Below are 15,399 nucleotides of genomic sequence, written 5' to 3' on the forward strand. Positions count from 1 at the left end.
ATTACTATAAAATACGTCTGCACTCTTTATTCCTTGCGTACATAATGATTACGCAATAATAAATCAAATCAATACAGAAACAATACAGTTCGCAACTAGTCGACAAGGAGTCGCGAAATGTCCCTGAAGAGCTGTTTTGCCGCGTTTCGACGATGAATGCAGCGGAACAGCGCTGAACGCGGCGCAACAGCACTGAACGCTCTCTATAGCATTCGCATGATAAATACATTTTTATCCTCATTTTATACTGGATTGCCGCGAAAGCAAAATCGACGCGGAAAGCTGAATGGATGCGTACACGTCTCCATACAAAATTGTTGTTTTCTATGGACAAAAGCTGAATAGAGCTAAATAAGTGTAAGTAGTCCCTTAGTCCTGATAATGTATTTAAAATACTTATCTCATTTAAAAAAAAACCTTCTACATATATTGACTACATTATCAGTGAACTTAAATAGTATTTTTGAAAAATACTGACGCTGTGCAGTGGTATATATAATATTTCTCAATTTAACCTATTTTTAGATCGTATATCGCTGGGCTGGACGGCACTGCTTGGAGCCATATTACTCCTGACGCTGGCAGATCGTGCCGATCTAGAACCGATTCTTCACAGAGTCGAGTGGTCCACTCTGCTGTTCTTTGCAGCACTCTTCGTTCTGATGGAGGTGTGTTAAAAATACGCAGCATTCATAAATTTATCGTTGTCTTTAGAACAAAACATATCTTAAGTTTTGTCACATTTTACTAAGACATTATAAGAGAGAGACTTTGTACAAAATTCGTTTGTACCTCTGTCCCACTCGTGTTTCTATTGAATCCTGTTTCTATCTAGATGGCAAACAAGCCCATCTGGAAAGAGTTTACCGTCGTCTATAGACATGAGCAGTACCATAGACATAACAGAGTATACTGTTTTTCCCATGATACCTCCCCCTCCCCGTGCGTTGTCATTCTATAAGACTAATGTGTTATTCCTCTGTAACCTATAAATTCACTGCCATATCCCATCCTTCAAACCGAAACACAGCTATGCAAACAACTGCTTCACCGTAGAAACACGAATGGGACAGAGATGCCCAAGCAAACGACTTTTATACAAAGTCTCTCTCCAGAACCTCCTTTTTTTAAATCAATTAAAAATTGTGCAATATCGTGCCGTACTACGATATGTTTTTATTTATTTTATAATTTTTTATTACATCAACCGTTAACTGTCCACGATAAATAGTTGACACACACTCCATATATAAAAAAAAATACATAAAGCTAAAAACAATTTGTCGTTTGTGCGTGTGCCATAAAAATACAAAATGGTCACAACTCAGTTTATCGTTTCGCTCTCACCACTGATATTCTTGGCAGGCGGTAACAATAAAACAATACTACCGGATTATCCATACAGTAAATAGATAGATATATAGTAAACAGACAGATATGACAGTTTATCTAGCAGACAAATGGAACATAGAGGTAACTTGTTGGAATGTCTAACTTTACCCTCTCAATTAAGAATTTTTGTAAATTAATTTTGAAACCGGACTTAGTGGCGATCAGTCTTATGGGAGGTATATCTTATGGTATGTTTTTATTTGTCCCATCCCTCGATCATTATAGTGATGTTAGTTATAGTTTGCCGATCTTAGTTGCCTTTGACGACAGCCACACGAAAGAAAGGGGTGGCCCAATCTATGCCAAATATCCATTCATGCCCAATCAATTTAATATGTAAGAATGCCTTTATTATTGCAAAACCACATTCTGTCGCATTGCTCGTAAAAAATGGATTAAAATTGTTTAATTAAAAAATATAATATTCATTCAGCAATTATCACAGTTTTCAACAATATCCATTCAGTGACTAAATAAGTGATAAATGTTTATTGAGAGAAAACATTAATATTTAATTAATAAGAATAATAATTCTGTTTTTAATGTAAATTAAAAGATGGCCATAGACAGTTTTACGACTGCAGATAGCGTTTTTATTTATTCTATCTATGTAAACATGATTTGTAATCTGTTTTGATATTTCTCATTTGTTTGGTTTTAATGGAAAAATTCAAATTAAATAATTTCTTCACCACATGTTTAGAATAAACACAGGTGTATCGCAAGGCTCGATTTTGGGTCCATTTAAATTACTAGCAGACAGCAATATCGATTTAAATAAACAAACATGATCAAATTTGTATATATTTATATAAATAAAATATATAATAACAAATATACATGCAATAACGATCTGTTTATAACTTATCACTAAATATCAATAGAATGAAAGGTCATTTATGTTTATCAAAACCCAACATCGATGTAGTAAAAGGTCATTATGTTTATCAAATTTATCAAATCTATTGCTTGAATAAACACTCATTGGTGATATGATCGAATGGTCCAATTAGATATCGAATTTCAATACTACTAAAAATATGATAACACATTTGTAAATATTATAATGGCATCACTAAATATTAAAATTATTAATAAATTGTGTATATTACTAATCCAGATAGCAATTATTTGTCATACTGACGTCTATTTTTGTATTAAAATGTTTTTTTTTACCACTGAGGTGGCAAACAAGCATACGGCCCACCTGATGGTAAGCGGTTACCGTAGCCAGCATTGATTTTTTGTTCTTTTCTCAGAAGCTATCTATCGATATTAGCATTGATATATTCCGAAGTTCAATCGTAGATGCACAAAAATGTCAACTAAACACAGGACGAGATAACTCGTAGTTGGCGTCTTAGAAAAGAACGCAATGTTCATGTTATCTCGTAGTTAGCAGTCAGCGTGTTAATTAAAACTTGGTTTAATTATAATAAAATTAATAATATTTTTCAGGCTCTTTCCAAACTGGGACTCATCCAATTTATTGGCGGTTTAACGGAAGATCTTATACTGAAGGTGGATGAGAATGCAAGACTAGCAGTCTCTATACTACTCATGCTTTGGGTGAGCATAACATGATGCTTTTTGTACTATTAAAAATGGCTGGTGACTTGTGACTTGTATCACAGGTTCTTCAAAACCTACCGCAAGCACCAGTCTCTCACAAAATTGGTCTTTATATCAAATTGTACCTCAAGTTGTCACTTTATACTACCTTTTATGAAGAGAAAATAAACCATTCATTCATTCATTCAATGGCTGAATGTAAACTAGAAAGAAAGGTTTCAGCGTAGATTATATACCCGTAGATAGAGCATCGAGCCTCAAAATCGGGTTAACTATTTGTCAGCTAATTGTCAAATTAACTGACTCGTTGTTTTATCAGTTCTGTATATACTTACACACACGCACACTTTTTATGGGTGAAGATGGAATGGTAAGCCTGCCTGCGCTATCGGTATACGCTGGCAGGGTACCAGTGAAGGGTGACAGGTGAGGATGAAAAGGCAGGTCAGTTGGCCTATAGTGATCAATTGAACAAGAATTAACCTCTATGGTTTATAGGGGAAACCGCATGCAGGTTGACCTGATAGGGATAGCAAATTGCTAGCAATGGGGTTGTTAAACCGCATTATTAACAATCCCTTTCCCCCAGGGTAGGTCAGTTAGCCCATCATAATGAATAAAAGTTTATATATGCATTAAAATAGAAGACTTGATATAAAGTGTTTGTATCAAGTCGATGTCAGCAGACAATGGTCTCGAGAGGGGACCACGGGCAGGTCGACCTGACGATATTGCTAGCATTGGCATTGACAGTCCGCATTACTATAATCTCTCCCCCCCCCCCCACTCCTTTCTATTAGCATTATTATTCTTTATATTAGTCGTGAAGCAGTCGTGTTTGCATGGCTGTGTTTCGGTTTGAAGAGTGGGATATGGCAGTGAATTTACAGGGTACAGAGGCATAACGTCTGAGTCCTCAGTAATGATAACACACGAAGAGCGACACATTGTTGTGTCCACGGTAATGTTCATGTTAACTAAATAAATACTTTTTCAGATATCGGGTATATCTTCCGCGTTTGTGGATAATATACCTTTGACAACGATGATGGTTCGTGTGGTGACGTCACTAGGGTCCAATCCTAACCTCGGTTTGCCGATGGCACCGCTGGTCTGGGCGTTGTCCTTCGGGGCGTGTTTAGGAGGTAAGTTAATGTACATTTTATTGAGCTAATTAAAAAATATTGTATGTATTTATGTCAGTTTTGATCACGTCATAAATTTGAGAATGGCCGACTAGTTTTAAATCCAATGATTCAGGAGTGCGATTCACAGCCTTTTCGCCCCGGGAAACCATCGTGCTGAATTTCAGATGTACTAATCACAAATGGCTAACTGTCGTTTGATCCTGACCTATCATCCCTCACTGATGCCCCGCCAACGTATACCATTAGCACAGGCAAGGTTACCATTCCATTATCATCCACCACAAAAAAAAACATGGTATATGCGAATACCAGTGGGAGACTTTGTACAAAAGTCGATTGCTTGGGTACCTCTGTCCCATTCGTGTTTCAACCGTGAAGCAGTTGTGTTTGCATAGCTGTGTTTCGGTTTGATGGAACAGAGGTACCCAAGCAATCGACTTGTGTGTCAATCATTATAATTTATATCATTCGTTGAAGGGCTAACAGTAGAGTTTTTATTCATTCAAGTGGAACAATAAAGAGTTTTTATTCGTTCATAACATATTATTTTTATATATATATATATATATATATATATATATATATATATATATATATATATATATATATAGTAATTATATATTTTTTTTAATTTACAGGTAACGGCACACTAATTGGAGCGAGCGCGAACGTTGTATGCGCAGGCGTCGCCGAGCAGTACGGCTATAGGTTCACATTCATGCAATTCTTAAAGATTGGCTTCCCCATCATGATCGGCCACCTTCTGGTCGCGTCTGGCTACCTTCTGCTTTGTCATTGCGTATTTACATGGCACTAAGAATATTCTGCATGTATTTTTTGGCTATGTCTCAAGATTATTTATTGCATATTATTATTATTATTACAATAGCCGTTAACTGGCCAATGCTGAACATAGTTTTTCTCTATTGGTTTTGCTAGTAGTTACTTGGCTGGCGGGTTGGCAACCGCAGTTTTTTTTTTGATGGGTGAAAATGGTATGGTAACCCCGCCTGCGCTACCGGGATACGCTGGCGGAGCACCAGTGAAGGGTGATAGATGAGAATGAAAACAGGCCAGTAAGCCCATCATGATGAATTCATCGGGAATTGACCATGATAGTTTCTAGAGAGAACCGCGAGGAGCTCGACCTGGTTGGGTATATTGCTAGCAATGGGATTATCAGTCTCCATTACTAACAATCCCTTTCTCCCTTGGCAACCGCAGTTAGGCTTTTGCTAATGTTTGGATATTAAATTAAAACATTAGGAGATAGATTTAGTGGAATGGTGCTTTAGAATCGATCCCATTGCGTACTACTGTATACGCTTTAATTAGTATTTTTAGTTTTAAAATTTTTTTCGACAATCAATGGCTTAAAGTTATGTGTAAGTAGATATAAATATATATATATATAAACTAGCTGACCCCGTAAACGTTGTTTTACCACTTATTGCGAAATATAAAAGTCGCGATTAAAATACAGGGGTTGATCGTAAAACGATGAAAATTTAAAGTTGTATGTATTTTTCAATGCTAAATTATAATAAAATAAAAACAAAAAAAAAAATGTCAAAAAAATAAAAAAAATATTTTGGGGTGGATCACCCTTATCACTTACGGGTATGAAAAATAGATGTTGGCCGATTCTCAGACCTACCCGATATGCACACAAAATTTCATAAATATCGGTTATGCCGTTTCGGAGGAGTTTGGTAACAAACACCGCGACACGAGAATTTTATATATAAGATTACCCATAACTATAATTCCTAATAGGTTTTTTTAATAGATGAAAATAGAATGGCAACCCCGCCTGCGATATCGGTATACGAAGCGGGACACCAGTGAGAAATGATAGGCGATGATGAAGATGCTGGCCCAGTTGGCACATCGTGGTGAATTTCACAATAATCAACCACGATGGTTTCCAGGGGAAACCTCATGTAGGGGGTCGACCTGATAGGGTATATTGCTAGCAGTAAAGCGATTACTAATAATCCCTTCCTCCCCCCTCCCTAGTAGATGAAATTTTATTGAAATTCTTATCCCAAATTTCGGAATTCGATTTTATGGTAATGCGTGGTCTGTCGACACACAACTTGAACTATGAGTTTATATTATAAATTATAAATGAACGAAATGACATGTCGGCGCGAGTGAAACCGCGTTGAAGAGTTAGTAAAACTGTGTTAAAATATTGTTTAAGTCCCAAATAATTTTAATTAGTTGCTAATTATTTTGTAAGCTCCGTTAATTCCCATGTTAATCATAATCTTCGAGATAAGAGCGTATTGCTTTGTAAAAGGCCGGCAGCGCACCTGCAATGCCTCTGGTGTTGCGGGTGATCGTGGGCGGCGGTAGTTACTTACCATCAGGTGATACCGCATGCGTATTTGCCGTGTTATAAAAAAAAATATATATCATTTTAAAGCAGTTTTACATTGCATTTCATTAATTTCTTAACATACTAATTAAGTAATTGTTAAGTATATATTTATAAGTAGATACTTATTTACATGGTCGGGTTTTAGGTAGTGTTGTTAATTTATCCTTGGAATTGTCTGTGATATGTATTTTTTGATGAATGAAATAATGAATGAAAATTTATTTAAATAATCCACAACACTTACATTATATTAAGGTTACAAGTAATTACAATCTAATATAATATAAATCAAAGTTTATATATATATATATATATATATTCGGTCAGTAACATGGACATGTTTAACCTGTTCACTGTTAAACATAAGCAGTATTGTGAGCATTATTTTGACAATCTTCTTCGAAATAAATCAAAATTGCCGTACTGACCAGATACATGCGGGCAGCGGCCGGCAAAAGTTGTATGAAAATCCATATCTGTCGTGTTTTGCGGCCACATAAATTACTATGTAAACTCATATCTGTTCTGTAATTTAAAAATGGAATGACTTTTTACTTCGAAACATGGCTACCAAGGAGGTAACTAATAAAAGGTTTTATTTAAATTTCGAACTGGCTTGCAAATAGAAAGCTGTTTATTGATAAAAAAAACAAAGGTACATTATGGCGCGTGAAAAATTATTATTGTTCGTTATTCGTCATTGAACTTAAAAAGTAAAATTGTGTTTTTGATTTCCGCGCATTGTTTGAGAAAAGTACTATACAAGCCTTGGCCACAACTAGGCATTGATGGACTCACGTATGTGTACCTCGGCCCACCATACAACCCGTCATAAACTAAAAATCCATTCCAACCATTTGGATGAGTGGCGGTCTTCCAGCGTCCGTTTTTCAAGTCACTTTCTTCCACGCCGATCCGATACGACCTTAAAAAATGAGCCTGAGAAAAATATTCCTTTTTAAAGCCGGCAGCACGCCTGCAATACCATTGATGTCGTGGATGATCATGGACGGCTGTAGTCACTTATCATCGGGTGAGCCGCATGCTTGTTTGCTCCCTGTGTTATAAAAAAAAACCATGTTATGCAGCGTTTTATGGCAATCGCAGAGTTGGAGTTTTAAGCGTTATGAGCACACGTAACAGTGCTTTAGAGATGAGGCATATATATCGCAACATGACTATTTACTTCAACAGGTTTATATATTATATTATAATGAATTATGATTCGTGTCAAGTGACTTTTTTAATTCTTCAGAGCGCCATCTATGCACAATTAGCAGTTTGTAGTAATTCAGTATTGTTAGGCGAACAATTAATTGGTTAAGTTTCTGACTTAATTATAAGAAAATATGTAATATATTTAATTTAATAATAAAATTTTAAAATAATAATATTTAAAATTGTTTAAATATTTATAATTAACAAATTATAAAGTAATAAAATTATAGAGTAATGTATGGTTATTTTATTGTTGTATTAAAAAACGTACTTATGTTGTTTGTAATAAGTGTTATTTTTGTACATTTCTCGTAATACTTAATTTTAAATACAACATTAAATTTTAATATGGAAACAAGTTTCATTTTTTATTTGTCCCTTGCATAATTCCTATTATATATATATATATATATATATATATATATATATATATATATATATATATATATATATATATATATATATATATATATATATATAAATTCCTAAAAATAAAGTTATTATTTGTTTCAAAACATTGGAATATATACATATGTAAATTGGATTCTCTTTTCCGCGCTTAGCCTCTCATTTGGGCCGTTGTGCGTATGAGTCGTGGCTAGTACAGCCAACCTAGCTCCGCCCAGAAGCGCAGAAGCTTCCTGGGTTCTTCACAGGCCTCACGGAGCGACCTTACTGTACCGAAGATTTCTAAACGTTGATAAGCCACAGCTCCATATTCCAGGATTATGTAAACAGCCGTTTCTTTGACGTAAAAATATTGGAATATAACGCTCAATAAAAAAAAAATTTACTGTATCTTTGGTTTTTTTTTAATGATAATACCGGTTGCGCTATCAAAAGTTTTCATGAATGAATGAATGAGTATACTTTATTTGCATTATACAATATAGGAAATAAGCAAGGCAATTTACAAACACAACGATACAATTGTATAAGTACAGTAAGGCGGTCTTATTGCTAAGAGCATGACATGTCATATCACGCATCATGACATGTCATATCACGTATCATGACATGTCATATCACGTATCATGGCATAGCATGTCAAGTTGGCATTCTAACGTGAGAAACGATATATAAAACCGCCTTCTGTACTTCATAAGTACAATATTTATATTTTGGATTGTTCTTTAAGTGATGCAATAAAGAATATATAAATAAATAAATAAATGTATCCAAATTGAGGGCTTCCTCCTTTTTAACCGACTTCATAAAAGGAGAAGATACCATGTTCCATTGTATGTGTTGTTATTTTTGAAGTAATTTCAAAATAGCAGCGATGTTAATTCTGATCTCGATCATCTACAAACAGACTTGGAAAAAGGTAGATAGATAGATACTCTTTACTGTTTCCTCCAAAAAACTACAATAGTAAACTTACTATAAATACAAACAATTACAAGAAATAATCACAATGAGAAAACAATGGGCGACCCAATCGCTAAAAGCGATCTCTTCCAGGCAACCTTTGAATAGAGAGGAGTAATTTTAAACAATTAAATCATCATTAAAATCGGTTAAGAATTGACAACGTGTTTATAACCTTCTTTTGAAGTCACTATGCTCAAAGTAATTTGCAATCTAAATAACATATTAAGAATAAGGTAAAATGGGGGAAACGGGGACACCTACGAGAAAATTAAAACTAAAAAATGAAATAATGGAATTATGTCCATAGGTTACAGTGACCGTTTACCATCAGACGAGCAATATGCTTGTTAGATAGATTTTTTTTATTGTCTTTAGGGTTCCGTACCTCCGAATGGAAAAACGGAACCCTTATTAGATCACTTCGTTGTCCGTCCGTCGTATCTATCAGTAAAGGCCTATATTCAGCAGTGGACAGTTAACGGCGATGGAATGGGATAAGGGGATAATAGTTCCATCGTGTTTGAAATTAGGCATCGTTCTTATTTCCCCACTTTCCCTTATGTTTATATAAAAATAGTACCTACGTAGTGATAAAAATTTATGATTTAAGATTAGTTACAGATTCGCATTTAACTTTTACAAATAAGATTTTTGTCAGGTAATAAAATTTTTTAATTAAATTACTAGCTTTTACCCGTAACTTCGTCCGCGTAATCAGAACGATAAGGTCATTTCTTCTATTCCAAATAGAAAATTATTTATTTATTTACACTTTATTGCACCATTTATAAAATAGTAAATACATTTAACTGTAATAAGAAATGATACAAAAGGCGGCCTTATCGCTAAGCAATCTCTTCCAGACAACTTTTGGGTAGAGGACATTGAGAAAAGAAAGAAAAATAAAGGGTAGGTAGCGCACTATTATATGTAAACAAATATATATAAAGGTATATTATAGATAAATACGCATATATATATATAAAAAAAAAAAAAGTAAAAGAGGAAAATAGTTACTTAAAGGGAGAGATAATGGGCTTTAACAGAGGTTTTGAAGCTGACGAGAGATTGATTAATTGAAAATTACTTTTTTTATAACACAAAGGGGCGAACGAGCATACGACTCGACTGATGATATGTGATCACAGCACTCTTAACACTGAAGGAATTGCTTACGTACTGTCGGCTTTTTAAGAAGGAATATGCTACATGTGTACTGTAATATGCACGCAAATATATTTAATGGAGGGGGGGGGGTTATTAGTAATGCGAATTACCATTCCGATTGCTAGCAATATCAATATATGGTCCTCCATGGAATTAAAAAAGAATTACATGTATTATGTATACCAAATTTCATGACGAACCTAGGCAATAATATTTATAATACAATTTATAAAGTATTATGAATAAAATAGAAATAAGTATATGTACTGTATACAAAATATATATATATAAGTAATATATATATATATATATATGTATATAATATATATATATATATATATATATGTTAATCAGTAATCCCTGAGCATAGGAAAGTGTGCAATAAAGAAACGGAAAATATATAATAAATGGAGTATATAATGTTAAATATAATAATAATAATATATAGCCACCCGTCATAGTGTGGCGTATATATATATTGTATATATAACAAACCTTTATAAATACCTTTTGAATTTCTGTAGAAAAATAAATTATAAATAACAGCGCATGCGAAGTTGCGCGCGCAGTATAAAATTTAGAAATTGTCATTCTTTTTAAAATATATAGACGTTTGAATATTGAATAAAATATTTTACTTACTCATTTCCCATAACTGGTGACCCCGTAAAAACGCATATTACAATGGCATCGTCTAATAACAACGACGAAATATTTAAAGTGGGAATACGAGTTCCGCCATTTTGGCCGGAGGAACCCGAAATATGGTTTGCTCAGGTTGAAGGCCAATTCGCCGTCTCAAATATAACAGCAGATGCAACGAGTTTAACTAGATTGGACAACTTGACCACCAATTTTCAAAGGAAGTGAAGGACATTATTATTTCACCACCTCCGACGGAAAAGTATGAAAAATTGAAAACTGAACTTATCAAACGTCTAAGTGCCTCACGCGAGAAGCAGGTAAAACAACTACTTATGCATGAGGAATTGGGAGACCGTCGCCCGTCACAATTTTTACGGCATTTACAAAGCCTCGCCGGACCGAACGTGCCAGAGGACTTTCTCAAGACCATATGGACAAGTAGACTACCACGCAACGTACAGACAGTGATAGCTGCTCAACCTACAGCGTCACTAGAGGTACTTTCTGATTTGGCAGACCGTATCCAGGATATTGCCCCTGCTACTCCGCAAGTGTCAGCTGCATCAACATGTGGATCATCTTTGGCCAACGAGATAGCCGAACTCCGGAGGCAGATGAAAGTGCTTATGGATCGTCAGTCTCGTCCCCGTTCCTGTCAGAGAAGTCGCAGCCGCTCAGAAACGCGATCGGAATCCAACTATAGAAAATTCCCGAAATGTTGGTATCATGCAAAGTTTGGAGCTAAAGCAAAGCGATGCGTAAAGCCTTGTGATTATATTCGGTAATGGCGACGAACGGCCGTCACAACACGTCTGGTCGCCTGTTCGTCGTAGATCGTCGGTCGAAGATGCAATTTCTAATCGATACAGGAAGCGATGTTTGTGTCTTCCCACGACGAGCACTGCATGAGCGTCGTCCTAAATCAGATTTCCAACTTTCTGCTGCTAACGGTACTACGATCAGCACATTTGGATGTACTCACCTGGATTTGGATCTTGGTTTGCGCCGTGATTTCCCATGGCGTTTCATTGTTGGTGACGTCACTAAGGCGATTATAGGAGCTGATTTTCTAAAGTTCTATGGTCTTCTAGTAGACTTACGTAACCAACGATTGTTAGACAACACGACGACACTGTCCGTCGTTTGCTCTCCTGCACACTCGTCGACTGCAATTTCTTCTATCAAGATACCAATCGGCGAGTCTCGCTACGACCAAATCCTGAAGGAATTTCCTGAAATTACAAATCCATCCAGAAAACAAGCTGATATCAAACACAATACCGTTACTTCATCAGGACTACGCCCGGACCTCCAATTTATTGTACTCCACGCCGTCTAGCGCCAGACAAATTAAAAATCGCAAAGGCAGAATTCGAGTCTATGATTAAATTAGGTATTGCTCGACCATCGGAAAGCTCCTGGGCCTCGCCATTACATCTGGTACCGAAGAAGGATAACGGGTGGCGGCCTTGTGGAGATTACCGAATGCTAAATGCTCGCACCATTCCTGACAGATATCCAGTTAGACATGTTCATGACTTCACACACAGTATAGCAGGTTGCACAGTATTCTCAACAATAGAGCCTATCATCAAATATAAAAAAAACAAACTGCCATCACAACACCGTTCGGGCTATATGAATTTCCTGCCATGACGTTTGGTTTACGAAATGCTGGGCAGACTTTTCAGCGTTTTGTTGATGATATGACGCGTGGATTGGATTTTGTTTACCCTTACATTGATGACTTCTTAGTCTTTTCCAAAAATGAGGATCTTCATGAGCAGCACCTGCGTATACTATTCAATAGATTGAAAGATTACGGAATTGTCATCAATATTTCAAAATGTAACTTTGGTCGGTCTGAAGTAAAATTTCTTGGATATAATATATCAGCCAATGGTATCAAACCTCTTGATGAGAAAGTTGAAGCGATCAAATCGTTTCCTCCTCCCAAGACAGTTCGAGAACTCCGCAGATTTTTAGGGATGCTGAATTTCTACAGACGATTCATTCCCAGCGCTGCTGAAGTTCAAGCACCTCTACATGCTCTCATGACTGGCTCAGTTAAAGGTTCTTATCCTATCAACCTGTGTGATATATAAGCCTTTGAAGATTGCAAAGAGAGTCTATGCCGCGCTACACTTCTTGCTATCCAGATTGCCAATGCAGACTTGGTCTTGTGACAGATGCCTCAGAAACTGCAATCGGAGCCGTCTTGCAACAATATAAAGATGAAGATATATACGTAAGCTAACCTCAGCGCAGCAAAAATATTCTCCTTATGATCGAGAGCTGCTTGCTGTGTATGAAGCATTAAAATATTTTAGACACATGGTTGAAGCCAGGGATTTCACGATCTTTACAGACCATAAACCATTGTGTTACGCCTTTCACCAACGCAGGGATAAATGTTCACCGAGACAGTTTCGTCATCTGGATTTTATATCCCAGTTTACAACTGACTTGAGACACATCTCGGGAAAGGACAACCTAGTCGCAGACACATTGAGTAGAGTGGAAGAGGTGGAACTGTCGATCAATTTCTCTCAACTTGCTGAGTCACAAGCAGCTGATCCAGAATTAAACAATCTGTTAGAACATGGAACTTCATTACGTTTGGAGAAGGTGAAGATACCTGGAACGCATGCAGAATTATATTGCGATGCGAGCACTCCAATTCCTAGACCCTACGTAACAAAGTCCATACGCAAACAAGTCTTTGATAGCCTGCATTCATTGAGTCATCCTGGTGCTAATGCAACAATCAAGTTAGTAGCAGAACGCTACGTATGGCCAGGGATTAAAAAAGACTGCAGAGAGTGGACGCGTACATGTCTGGCTTGTCAACGTTCTAAGATAACTAGGCATGTATCCTCACCTTTAGGCACCTATCAGCTGCCACGAGCTCGATTCATGCATGTCCATATAGATCTCATCGGACCACTTCCAATCTGTAATGGAAATCGCTATTGCCTCACTGCTATAGATAATTCACTCGATGGCCTGAGGTGATACCAATACCCGATGCTACAGCTGAAACAGTTGCTAAAGCTTTTCTTGCTGGGTGGATATCAAATTTGGTTCTCCGGTGGATATAGTTACAGACCGCGGCAGACAGTTTGAATCTTCTTTGTTTCAACATCTTTCAAAAATATGATTTCAGCATAAGAGAACTACTGCATACCATCCTGCAAGTAACGGTGTTATAGAAAGATTCCACAGACAGCTGAAGACCGCTATTACCTGTCATGCGACAGAGAACTGGATGGAAGTCTTACCTTTAGTTCTGCTCGGGATTCGAAGCGCCTATAAAGAGGACATACAAGCAAGCACTGCAGAGCTAGTCTATGGTGAACCGCTGCGATTACCGGGAGAATTCTTCGACCCAAGCACAGCTGGAACAACAGACGTTACAGAATACACTGCCCGCTTACGTTCGTTTGTTAATAACTTAAAGCCTTCCCCTGCATCAAGACATACAAAACCGTCCATATTTATTTATAAAGATTTACCAACGGCTTCACATGTATTTTTAAGGGAAGATGCAGTTCGAGCTTCCTTACAACCAGCATACACCGGTCCATATACTGTCCTGGAGAAATCTGAAAAAGTATACAAATTATTAGTTAAAGGCAAACCTGTTACTGTATCAATAGATCGCTTGAAACCTGCCTACATATTAGATGACCGCAGCCTCGCTCTACATGAACCTCTGGACGCCTTATATATATATATATATACTATCGCCCGTAGTAACATATATTGTATATGTAATATATATTGTATATATAACAAACCTTTATAAATACCTTTTGAATTTCTGTAGAAAAATAAATTATAAATAACAGCGCATATATATATATTGTCATTCTTTTTAAAATATATAGACGTTTGAATATTGAATTAAATATTTTACTTACTCATTTCCCATACAAGCATAACCTTCCATTCAAACATACACACTGCACTTACTTGGTCACGTACCCGTAAGTGTAGTATATATATATATATATATATATATATATATATATATATATATAACAATTAACATTTTGTTTTTTGTTTAAAAAGTCTTTTACATCCTAAAAACTATTTACATTCAGCCAAGTATACAATCTCTTTTTAAATAAATTCACATTTAACAATTTCAATTCATTCGGACAATATTATATATATATATATATTATATATATATATATATATATACATATATATATATATATAAAATAAAGTATATAAGTATATAATAAATTAAATAAAATAGAACAACTAGAGGTGTAATATAGGGATTCAACACATACGCCAAGGGGTTGTAGTTCTCTAATCGCACCAGATCTAACCAGAGGGAGACTTTGTACAAAAGTCGATTGCTTGGGTACCTCTGTCCCATTCGTGTTTCAACCGTGAAGCAGTTGTGTTTGCATGGCTGTGTTTCGGTTTGAAGGGTGGGATATGGCGTGAATTTACTAGGTACAGAGGAATAACACCTGAGTC

At 36.0% G+C, this 15,399-nt stretch overlaps 3 protein-coding genes across 3 annotated transcripts in view; all 3 read left to right on the forward strand.

The window, feature by feature from the left end:
- LOC113520993 (P protein-like) overlaps window positions 1–8,074 on the forward strand; it is a 62,316-nt gene extending 54,242 nt beyond the window's left edge. Inside the window, 4 exon segments of the mRNA XM_052892991.1 lie at window positions 526–668; window positions 2,851–2,961; window positions 3,962–4,109; window positions 4,751–8,074. Of these exon segments, the coding sequence (XP_052748951.1) occupies window positions 526–668; window positions 2,851–2,961; window positions 3,962–4,109; window positions 4,751–4,929 (581 nt within the window). The 3' untranslated portion in view covers window positions 4,930–8,074.
- Window positions 8,075–10,941: 2,867 nt separating this feature from the next.
- On the forward strand, window positions 10,942–11,687 carry LOC128200273 (uncharacterized). Its single transcript, XM_052893191.1, has 2 exons — window positions 10,942–11,034; window positions 11,121–11,687. The coding sequence occupies exons 1-2, from the start codon at window positions 10,942–10,944 to the stop codon at window positions 11,685–11,687; spliced, it is 660 nt and encodes a 219-aa protein (XP_052749151.1).
- Window positions 11,687–12,241, forward strand: LOC128200274 (uncharacterized). The gene has a single exon (XM_052893192.1). The coding sequence runs from the start codon at window positions 11,687–11,689 to the stop codon at window positions 12,239–12,241; it is 555 nt and encodes a 184-aa protein (XP_052749152.1).
- The last annotated feature ends 3,158 nt before the right edge of the window (window positions 12,242–15,399 follow it).

The sequence above is a fragment of the Galleria mellonella genome, unplaced genomic scaffold (assembly GCF_026898425.1).
Source record: "Galleria mellonella isolate WM207_F2 unplaced genomic scaffold, CSIRO_AGI_GalMel_v1 utg172, whole genome shotgun sequence".
Taxonomy (NCBI): domain Eukaryota; kingdom Metazoa; phylum Arthropoda; class Insecta; order Lepidoptera; family Pyralidae; genus Galleria; species Galleria mellonella.